Source organism: Danio aesculapii, chromosome 3, assembly GCF_903798145.1.
Source record: "Danio aesculapii chromosome 3, fDanAes4.1, whole genome shotgun sequence".
NCBI classification, from domain to species: domain Eukaryota; kingdom Metazoa; phylum Chordata; class Actinopteri; order Cypriniformes; family Danionidae; genus Danio; species Danio aesculapii.
Genome location: NC_079437.1, coordinates 15,133,425 through 15,145,826, shown reverse-complemented (window position 1 = coordinate 15,145,826; position 12,402 = coordinate 15,133,425). Strand labels below are relative to the sequence as shown.

General features: G+C 36.7%; 1 protein-coding gene across 1 annotated transcript in view; it reads right to left on the bottom strand.

Moving 5' to 3' along the window:
• Positions 1–9,702, bottom strand: part of slc17a7a (solute carrier family 17 member 7a) — a 47,908-nt gene extending 38,206 nt beyond the window's left edge. Inside the window, exon 1 of the mRNA XM_056450398.1 lies at positions 9,601–9,702. Coding sequence (XP_056306373.1) covers positions 9,601–9,662 — 62 coding nt within the window. The 5' untranslated portion in view covers positions 9,663–9,702. The remainder of the gene's footprint in view (positions 1–9,600) is intronic.
• Positions 9,703–12,402: the final 2,700 nt, after the last annotated feature.

The following is a 12,402-nucleotide window of genomic DNA, read 5'->3' as shown; positions in this document are numbered from 1 at the left end:
AGGTGAAAAATAGCCGTTTTTGCTAAAGCCTGACTCACAACACATTTCCTTTTTAAGGTCAGTGTATTGTTGTGCATGTCCCTGTCAAATAAACAAGTTCAAATTTCAAATTCAATGACAAATCTATTGTGTGGTTTACAGTAAATGTGGCCATCGTCAGATATCAAACTCGTCGATTGACTGCAGTTGATATGTGAGATGTGTGTAGATTTCTGCTGGCACCAAAGCTCTTCTGCTCACTCGAACACATCAAACATACACTGACACACATGCACTCTTTCCGCATTTAATCTCGCTGTAAGAGGATGAAGCACAACAGTAAAAAAATTACATAATCCCACAGTTTCCCCCCTCTCTATCAACCCATCACTTCATCCACGTTCAGGTTCATCATCCTTTTATCATCTTGACTCTCTGTTCTCCTGGAGTTTCGTGATCGGAGAGGTGTTCGCTTGCTGTTTTGACCCCGTTTGGTTAATTTCATTTAATTCTGATGGTGCTGTGTGTGAAGGTAACAGATTAAAACCTGATCCACAAATCTCTTTCCCTCCCCTACATGATTTCTTTCTGTTCTAGGGTGTGTGGTGTGTTTGTGTGTGCGTGTGTGCGTGTGTGTGCGCGCGTGTGTGTGTGTGTGTGTGTGTGTGTGTGTGTGTGTGTGTGTGTGTGTAGCAAACTCCGCTGACCCTCCCCTGCGTCTATTGAACAGATTGGGTCTCGGTGGGACTGTGTCACCTGGGGAGACACTTCCCCCCCTCCTGACACGCACACACATATTCAGATGCACACACACAAACTTACACACGCACACATCCCAGCAGTCTGACCTTCACATGCTTTCAGATAAGCAGGCAATAGTCGACATGTGAAACCGAAACAACAAACGATTGTAAAAATCTATCTGTGCAAGCTACCCAGCAAGCATTATTTGTTAATAAAAGATGTCTAATAGACATCTAAACATAGTTGTCTTGGCTAAAACAAGGCTAAATTTGGGCTGTCAGTGAAAATCTAATAGACGTCTAAGAATAGGCCAAATCAAATAGACAGAAATGAATGACTACACGTATAAAGTCAGTCTAGTCTGTCGATTTGACGACTAGTTTTGGGCTATTCTTACATGTCTATTAGATTTTCACTGACTGCCCAAGTTTAGCCTTGTTTTAGCCAAGCTGTCTATGTTTAATGTCTATTAGACGTCCATTAAATGTAAAATTGTTTGCTGGGAAGTGTCTGGCCATGGTATTGGAGTTTTATTTGTATTTTTTTACTGTTTTATTTATTTATTATTATTATTATTATTATTGTTATTAGTATTATCATCTTCTGTCATCATTCATTCATAGATAAGTTGGTGGGTATACCTATATCATTTTTAAATTTGTTAGTTCTGTCAAACAAAAAAGATATTTGAAGAATTTGGGTTATCAAAAGACTTTAATATCCATTGGCTTCCACATTTAATTTAATTTAATTTAATTTAATTTAATTTAATTTAATTTAATTTAATTTAATTTAATTTAATTTAATTTAATTTAATTTAATTTAATTTAATTTAATTTAATTTAATTTAATTTAATTTAATTTAATTCTAATAATTTTTTTTTGTTTACCTTTTTTTTTTTGAGAATGAGAGCACAGATTACATTTATTATGGAACAAAGAAATTAATTTGTCTAATATGTTTGATTGTTTCTGCCACAGCAGACATTTATATGATTAAAATGATATATCATCTTCATTTATATAATATAGTTTTTACAACTAAACTACTTTTTTTTTTTTTTTACAATTATTGTACAATGCGTCCTGCAGCATAAAAAAATATATAATTATGATGCCACCGAAAAAACATTTTATGCTATATTTTTGCTATATAAATATTAATTTATATAGCATAAATATAGCATACATACACTAACCGGACACTTTATTAGGTACACCTTACTAGTACCAGGTTGGACCCCTTTTGCCTTCAGAACTTCCTTAATCCTTCATGGCATAGATTCAACAAGGTACTGGAAATATTCTTCAGAGATATTGGTCCATATTTACATGATAGCATCACGTAGTTCGCTGCAGATTTGTCAGATGATGCGAATCTCCCGTTCCACCACATCTCAAAGGTGCTCTATTGGATTGATATCTGGTGACTGTGGAGGCCATTTGAGGACAGTGAACTCATTGTCATGTTCAAGAAATCAGTCTGGTTGGTGGCAGTGGTGTAGTGGTTAGTGCGTCGACACATGCACTCCGGTGCTCACAGCGACCCGAGTTCGATTCCCACCTCGCGGTCCTATGCCGATCCTTCCCCTTGTGCATTCAGAAATGCTCTTCTGCAGACCTCGGTTATAACGAGTGCTTATTTAAGTTACTGTTGCCTTTCTATCAGCTGGAACCAGTCTGGCATTCTCCTCTGACCTCTGGCATCAACAAGGCATTTGTGCCCACAGAACTGCTGCTCACTGGATATTTTCTCTTTTTCTGACCATTCTCTGTAAACCATAGAGATGGTTGTGCGTGAAAATCCCAGTAGATCAGCAGTTTCTGAAAAACTCAGACCAGCCCGTCTGGCACCAACAACCATGCCATGTTCAAAGTCACTTAAATCACTTTTCTTCCCCATTCTGATGCTCTGTTTGAATTGCAGCAGATCGTCTTGGCCATGTCTACATGCCTAAATGCATTGATTTGCTCCCATGTGATTGGCTGAATAGAAATTTGTGTTAACGAGCAGTTGAAGAGGTGTAGCTAATAAAGTGGCCAGTGAGTTTATTTGATATGTAAACATAAATATTTAAATGTAAATATTTTATACTGTATATTTTTTTATAAAAACAATTATTATTAATGTTTCAGAAAAATGACTTTTCCTGTGCTGCACATGGATGGAGATATTAAGAGTATCTATTTTAAATTCCATGGGGCTGAAATGTCATGCGCTGCTGATTGAGGAGAGGCAGAATGTGAAGCCTGAGCTGGAGGGATGGAGTATACGGATGACAGAGGGAAAACTGCAGGTGTGATGTGGCTGAAACAGTAGGAGAAGATGCATCGCTGAGCTTTAAATGATTAATCAGCTGCTGATGCTTTCTCTAGAAAATATCAGGGACAAAGAGTCTCACGGCTTAAAGAAGGGAGTCAGAAATCCACATCAGCACTTTACTTCCAGCACGAACTTCTGACAGAGTTTCATACTATATTTAAAGGAGTAGAGTACATTGAGACGTTCAGTGTGCGGACTAAGCTATTTGTATTTAGTAAGTTCGATTTTAGCCCGCGGCACACTGTAATTTCTCAATTGACAAGAACAAACAACAGGCGGGAAAACACAAACACAAGGCAAAGACTATACTGTAGATATACAAAGATGGTTCACTTTAATTTCTAAGAATGGAGTGAATTGCAATGCTCGGTATAGAGCCATAGTCCAACGCATTATAATCTAGGCCACGCCCATCGGGTGGGTGCGGGATTTGGGCAACACAACCCTGCTCCATTTACTTAGTAATATGGGAAGCTATATTGTCATTTCTGACAAATAAATGTCTAAAACCTGCATCGCAAAACATGTACTTAAGCATTTAATTAACCATACTATAGAATAAGCCAGTGTTTCCCAACCCTGTTTCTGAAGGCACACCAACAGTAAACATTTTCAAGCTCTTTCTAATCAAACACACCCAAATCAACTCATCAGAACATAAAGAAACTTCAAAACCTGAGGTTAATGGGTCAGATGAGGGAGACATACAAAATATGCACTGTTGGTGTGCCTCCAGGAACAGGGTTGGGAAACACTGGCATAAGCATTTAAGAACACAAAGCATGATGCATTTAAAAAACTACCACTGGAATGAAATGTAATTGGCGATAGGAAAGATTATATCAGTGCCTTTATGTAAACCTGGGAGGAGACGACGTATAGAAAATCCTGAACTAAAGTATATTGGTCTTTGTCAACCGTTTTTCTTGGGCCTTTTGTTGTAGAACGGATCCAATTGAATGGCTCGACATTAAACACTTCAATATTTATAATTTAAATCAGATTTTTAATTAAGATCTGTTTCATCAGCATCAGCATGCACAAAAGAACAACTACAGGCAGTGTAAACTTCCCATCACAGCACACGAAAAACCTCAAAACATAATGCAATTGAGTGAGTGGGCATGACAAACCACTTGTAGAAACCATACTCTCTCATATTTCTGACATTTGCACCAGAAGTTTTCTTACAACCACTCCATATCTCTCCATAAAAACAAACAAATAAAAAACATTGTGCATTTATGAAGTTTGCCTCACACAGGTGGGTGGGCTTGACAAGCCATCTGTAGAAAACAAATTCTTCAAATGCTTTCATTTACACATCCTTCACTTGTTCAAAACCTGTTTGAGTTTCTTTTTACTGTTGAACACTGAAGAAGATATTTTGTAGAATGCTGGTAGCTGGCACCCATTGACTTCCATAGCAATCTTTTTCCCTACCATGGAAGTAATGGGTCTCAGCAACCACATGAGGGAGAATAAATGATGACAGAATTTCCTTTTTAGGTGAACTATCACTTTAAGGTGAAACAGGGTTAAACAAAACTTAACTGATGGTTTTGACTACTTTCCCATCCATTGGTTACAGTAAGAATTGCAACCGTTTTTATTGAGTTTTCTAAAATGTCATGTTTAAATATGCAAATATGGAACCATTTAATTATATTTGTGCTAGAAATGTATGCAAATGAGCACATATTTAAAGTCAGGTTTAAAATGATTGTTTATTATTTATTATGATTGAATTATTAAATTATTTTTTGTTTGTTTATTTATTTATTTTCCATGTTAGAGTCAAATGTCTATTTTGGGATGCTCTTATCACAGCAAGAGAATACTGCAAACAAGCCTAAATCTTAAAGTCTATCTTTAAAAAAATTTTACTTAATCATTTTAAGGCAACGGGTTTATTCACTTTTTTATAATAAAATAACCAAGTAAGAATACAGATGTAAACTGAGGTTTGATGTATGTAAAGGTGCTAAAATGTAAAAACTGAATACTTCACTAGCGAGAAAATAGTTAAACAGACCATCTGCAGCATGAGGATAAAGAATGAGCCTCTTCCATTTAGCATCTTTACTTTCTCTTTATTTTACTTTTCTTCTTTACTTTACTTCTTTAAGGAAACGATGTTGTACGCACTCCACTGAAGACATCTATTGGCATACATATTTAATTTCGTTTGTTAAGCGCAAATATTTGTTTCAAAACTATTTCTATATTCAGTCCCAATTTCCAGACAACGAATAAATGAACAATTATAACAAAGTGTGGTATATCCAAACTCATGTCCTATTATTATGTCCCATATGGTGATGCAGACATCTCCAAAACCTGACAGGTGGACAAATCTAAACTCGATTTTATTAAAACAAATATAAATATGCATATAATAAATAATACTCATAATAATAACATTATACAAATGCAAATTGTCATGAATAAACTGAAAAAGCCCACCGAGGCGAAGGCATGGAGGCAGTGTTTTTTTATATTTATGTAGAATATAGTAATTTTTGTAATGTTTCAATCCTTGGTGCAAATCCAATAATCCAACAAATCCAATAATTTGTTTTCTAATGTAAAGATATTTGCATATGGAAGACCTGCTTTCAGATGGTCAATGGCGCAGTCTATTTCAGTACCTCAAAATAGTATCGCACCAACAATGCACCTTAACACGCCTCTATTTTAGACCAACACACCCATGAGTCCACAAAGTGGCACAAATGAATTAGCAATTTAAACAACATGGCACAAAACATGAAAGTTAGTGTTGCGCTGGTCTGAAAATACCATCAAATCGCGCCAAACACGTCTTCCGCCTTATTGCGCCAGGTGTATAATAGGGCCCCTCAAGTTTAATTTGAAATATTTCTTAACATTAGACAGAAAATAACCTTTTATGAAGGGCCTAAAACTGACAGATGCATGAAAAAGCAGCATTTTGCCTGCATAATGTCTCGCTTTAAACTCACTTCCAATTACAACAATTCTGTGAATCTCACGTGCAGCACTGTGAAAAAGTGGGAGTCGCGTGCTGCCATTTGTTTAATCCTGTGAGTGTGCGCATAGAGGCAGGAGCTGGTGTGTGTGTGAGGGACGAGGGTCTGATGGGGAGGGGGGGCGTTCAGGGATTTGTAGGGCCGACAGCTGTGTGTGGGTGTGTATGTGTGTTTCTGATGGGCTATTTCAGGGCTGGATTTAAATGTTTAGTTGCTACCTAAAATCCCATCGATGTGTATGCGCATAAACAAAATTTGCACAATTGTGTCTTTTCAGTCTTACTTTTACTGTTAATTTACATTCCTTCATGCCACCAGTTGTAGACGACTTTTTGATTTATTAATATTTGTAGCTGAAATATTGGTCCTCGCTGACTTATAAGCCATTGGCTTTGATAGTCAAAAAAATATTCATTCATTCATTTTCTCTTTGGCTTAGTCCTTTTATTAATTAAGGGTTGCCACAGCGCAATGAACCGCCAACTTATCCAGCATATGTTTTATGCAGCAGATGCCCTTCCAGCCACAACCCATCACTGGGAAACACCCATACACACTCATTCACAACGGAAAATTTAGCCTACCCAATTCACCTATAGTGCATGTCTCTGGACTGTGGGGGAAACCGGAGCACCCGGAGGAAACCTACGCGAACACAAGGAGAACATACAAACTCCACAGAGAAATGCCAACTGACCCAGCCGAGGCTCGAACCAGCAACCTTCTTGCTATAAGGTGACAGTGCTACCCACTGCACCACTGTGACGCTAAAAATATATATACTGGCAAAATAAAATTAAAATCCGCACACTGGAAAATGCCATTGAATTTGGAAAAGTAAATTGGCCTTAGTGTATGAATGTGTGTGTGAACAAGTAGGCGTGGCCAACCATCGCCATTTTGTTCGCGCATCACCACACCGACCAGTGGATACCAAACAAGGGCAAAGAGGCGGAGCGTGAGTGGAGCTACAGACGCCTGCTAGCATTTTGCTTAGACATGCTTTTCTTTGGGAGAAACGCTTAATAATTTATTACCTGAGACTCATTTGTGTTCTGACCACTTGTGTTTGGTTGTGCACTATATCCATAAAGTGTTTGGTCCGTTAAAAACACTGTTATAATATATTGAGCCACTAAACATTGTTCTTATGATGTTTTTCTACAGGAGGAAAGCGCGAATTACTTCCAAACACTTCAGATATAGTCTGTGTTAGTAAATGCAAGATTACTTATGAAATCCAGGCATAACACTGTATGACAACGCTTCAGACGACTGTTTTATAGCCAAAGGTAATCAATCTGTCAGATTCTGGAGTGCTTCACAGGTCTAAAGAAAAATATAAATGATCTTAAGTCAAACAAATACATTTATAGAGATGGTATATAAGTATATAATTTCACTCACCTGGGAAATGGAGACCACTTAAATAGTTTGTGAGCACAATTAAGTGCACACAGCATGCCATATCATCTGATAATTGTAGGAAATAATTCCAAAAGGCAACTGACTGTGTAAAACCACATAAAACAAAACAAAAATTCGATGTATATGCCGAGCTCAGCAGCTAATCAGCCGGAATCAGCTGAGGTGAAGTGACCGACCAGTGTGACCTAGCTGTCACTCAAGTGGCCATGCCCCTTAATTATGCAGACTTAATATAACTTAATATAAATGAAACAGAGGAGTTATAAAAAATTCACCCCCTCACAGTTGTCATGGAGGGTAATATTAGCTGTATAAACCAAATTCGTTCTTTGTACCAGGCTGTAAACATCTATTTTTCTGCTGTAAAGTTGGCCATTTTAACAGTGGGCTCAATAGAAATCTGCTCTATAATGGAGCCAGGACTAGGGGAATTTCCATGAATTGCAGTTTCAGTTACTTCCGTAGTTGCTTCACGAGGGAGAGCGGGAGGTTGCCACTTGATTCTGACATGTGTTTATGGCATTTTGAATGCAGTGTTACATTTTGAAAGAGATGTGAGGCATTTTGTGTGTGCAGTTTTGGGAATTGTGTGTGGAGTTTTAAAAAAAAGGTGATGCTGTTTTGAAAACGTGTGTAAGCTGGAAAAAATAGTACTATCACTTTAACACCAAAACCAACGAACAACATTGCACAGAATACACAAACTTGCATTTCTTTCACAGCAGATATGCATAGCAGAGGTATTTCCACACCAGCGTTTTAGTAATATTGAATACTGATAAGTGCTTATCAAACACTTTCCAAGTAAACTTAATTGGGATGTGCTTTGACCTTTAGGACAGTTCGTCCAGTCAGAATGTGTGCCTAAGATGGATATTGACTTAACAGGCTTCAGTAAAGTATTTAAAAGGCACCCCCATCTGCCAAATGTACTTAACACCAAATCTGTCATGACAAAATACTTCCTTGGCTCATATATATACTTGTTAAAAATAAATACGTTAACAGTTGTTCATTTGTTAATGTATTTACTAACATGAACAAGCAATGAACAGCATTCTTTGTATTCATCTTAATGAAAATAAAGTCATTGCATTAACGTTAACAAGTACATTTAAGTTTTAAATAATTAAATTGCAAATGTTTATGAATTATGATTAATAAATGCTGTATAAGATTGTTAATGGTAATAAACATATTAACTAACAAACAAATGTACCATTATTTCAAAGTGTTATGCTATTTAGCTATTAAAAATAATTACTTTTTTATTTTCCATCTCGCAGGAATTGTTTGTGCTTAACCAGTTTTATTATCGTACAATTTTTAGTGCTACTTCTAATATGTTTATTATTGACCGTTTACATCTAATACGTTTCATACTAAGTACTTATGACGTAGGAAGTCCAAATTTGGTCAATGGTCAGGAAAACTTCCTGTTCTCTTTGAGCGCGCTCCGCTTTATGAATTAGTGCGTGGAATCAGAGCTTGTGTGTCCCGGGACGCGCGTGCTGTGCGGTGATGCGCGCGATTATACCTGATTCTCAGGTGGAATAATGGAGTTCATGTGAAATGCGAACTTGCTCACGCGCACATATACCAGAGAGAGAGCGAGAGAAATGGGGGAGATAGTAAAACGCCAAACGCCAGTCGTCGGATGTCTGCGGCAGCGGGTAAACCTAATCTGATCCATCTGGACAATCTTCTCAATTGGACAGAGTGGATGCGTTACGTACAAACTGATTACATAAGAACACCTTTGACTGAGATTCAATCACGACAAGGGTTTGCTCCTGACTTCATCAAGCTGGACACGCACATAACTGACTAGAAGAACAAACACTTTTTGGCTAAAATGCTCTTGATTTAGGCCAGTATACGACTTTTCACTAAATTGTCACAGATTCTCACCCCCTTTTTTATCTGTTACAGATGTTTTGCTTAACACCTCTACTCCAAACTTCACTTTAAACGCTATTATGTCCAATTCTAGTTTTAAAACCATAATAAGAAATACAGCGTAACCGAAAGACACCATTTAAACGAGCAGCCTAAAAAATAAAACTACTTCTGAAAGTAGAAAAGTTCCTTAAAGCTATTGAAATATTTGCTCACCTGTGTATTTTCCCCAAAGTTTTCCCTGCCTGGGCTTTAAAGCGGTCCGGACGGATCTCCATCCTCGCGACTTCCGAGTCCGACCGGTGTGCTCCTGTCCCGCGCGCGCCCGAGTCTCTCTCTCTCTCTCTCTCTCTCTCTCTCTCTCTCTCTCTCTCTCTCTCTCTCTCTCTCTCTCTCTCTCTCGTTAATTTATCCCTCTAACATCAGCCTGCTTCTTTCTATGTCCGTCACTGGGGTTGTTTCTGATGAACACGGAAGAAGATATTTTGTAGAATGCTGGTAGCTGGCACCCGTTGACTTTTAGAGGACTTTGTTTCCCACTAGGAAAGTCGATTGGTCTCAGGAACCACATGAGAGAGAATAAATGATGAGAGAATTTTATTTTTGGTGAACTATCACTTCATGCAAGACAGGTGAACGGTTAAACAAAACGTAACTGATCGTTTTCACTGTACTTTCCTCATTAATTGATTACATTGAGAATTGTTATTATGAGTTTAATAAAATGTCATGTTTGAATATGCAAATGTGGCAGTATTAGATTTAATATGTGCTAATGTGCATACATTTCTAGCACAAATATTAAAATTCTTGTTTACTTATTTATTTGGCATATTACAGTCAAAGGTTTTTACTGAGTTTATTTTGGGAAGCTCTTCTTATCACCATAATTCAGAAAAAAACCTGCAAAAAATTATCTAAAAGGGGAAAAAAATCGAATTTTATTGTATAATACTGTAAAAAGCATTTAGTTACTTAAAAAATTGTAAACAATTTGCCTTAAAATTAACCGGTGTGCTCCTGTCCCGTGCATGCCCTTTCTCTTGTTAATTTATCCCTCTAACGTCAGCCTGCATTCTCTGTCTGTCACTTGGGTTCTTTACTCTTGAACACAGACGAAGATATTTTGGTAGCTGGCACCTATTGACTTCCATATTAATTTGTTTTCTACTATGAAAGTTGATTGGTCTCAGCCACCACACGAGGGAGAATAATTGATGAGAGAATTTTAATTTTGGTGAACTATCACTTTTAGGCAAGACAGGTGAACAGGACTAAACGAAACGTAACTGATCGTTTTCACTGTACTTTCCCCATTAATTACATTGAGAATTGTTATTATGAGTTTTATAAAATGTGATGTTTGAATATGCAAATGTGGCAGTATTACATTTAATATGTGCTAATGTGCATACATTTCTAGCACAAATATGAAAATTCTTGTATATTTATTTATTTGGCATATTACAGTCAAAGGTTTTTATTGAGTGGATTTTGGGATGCTCTTCTTATCACCATAATTCAGAAAAAAAATAGCAAAAAATGATCTAAAAGGGGAAAAAAATAACATTTTATTGTATAATACTGTAAAAAGCATTTAGTTACTTAAAAAAAAACGAAATACGGTGCCGGTTTACACCTCAAGTATCCATGTTGGTACCTCAAACGCACATATTGTGTTCATTAAAAAGTACACTGTAAAAAATCCTGGTTGCCTTAATTTTATAAGTTACGACTGTTCAACTGAGTTCAACTGACTAATAAAGTTAACTTGGTTCAGCTTAAAATTTTAAGTTAGAACATTAGTTTAATAAGTTACAATAAACTAAAATTATATGCTGTCAGGACTAATTGATCATATCATTTTTAGTGTACAATCTTAAACCTATCTTAATATTTAAAAAAAAAAAAAACGCAAAAATAAAAACACTTTCTACAACATTACTCATGTGAAAGGATGTGTTGTTCATTATGCAATTAAGTTCATAATAGCCTATATCACTTTTTTACCCAACACATCAATAGTGGTTTCAAAACTTCATGATTTTATTTATTTTGCTGAACACTAAAGAAGATATTTTGAAGAATGTTTGCCTTGATTTCTGAATTCCTTTTTCGTGAGTAAATTATGACAATTTAAATTTTTGGGTGAACTATCCCTTTAACAAGCTTTTGAAAAGGCACCTCGCAGTGACAGACTGACTTTTGGATTGTCAGATCCTTTTTATTCTAATTATATCAAGAAATGATGTTTTTTCTCAATACATGAAACTTTCTTTAGACGTTAGCACACTAATAGTCGCAAATCGCAAGCAGATTAATATAGACTACAAGGTTGTAAACAAACTCTTATTCAGCTACCAAATCTGAGCTCCGCAGACTACGTCGGATAGTTCGGACTGCTGAGTGAATCACTGGTATATCTCTCCCTTCTCTCCAAGAACTGTACTTATCCAGAGCGAGCAGGAGGGCTGCCAAAATCACTCTGGACCCCTCACACCCAGCACACTGCCTCTTTGAACTTTTACCTTCAGGTCGACGCTACAGAGCACTGCGCACCAGAACAGCCCGACAAAGAAACAGTTTCTTCCCTCAGGCAATCCATCTCACGAACACCTTATGATAGTAAATGTGAAAAAAACATCACCACTTTTTACACGCACTTATTTATTGAACAACATACTTTACATGCCAGTTTGCACATAACAGCTGCACATCCAGCACACTTGTCAATTTACATAGGCTATTTGCGTTCACTATTTACTTCTATTTTTAAAATATATTTATTATCTGTTTTTTTGTCCTGTCACAGTAATTCTGTTGCACTGTGAAAGCTCTGTCACGAAAATAAATTCCTCAAATGTGGGAATAAACCTGGCAATAGGCCTATAGCTCTTTCTGATTTCTGCTTTAGACGTATCTTAATTAATAGTCAATGTAAGAAAATTACTATATATTGCGTTTAACCTAGGCCATTCAAAACACACAATATTGTACTAGTTGTTGTTTCCTAATTTA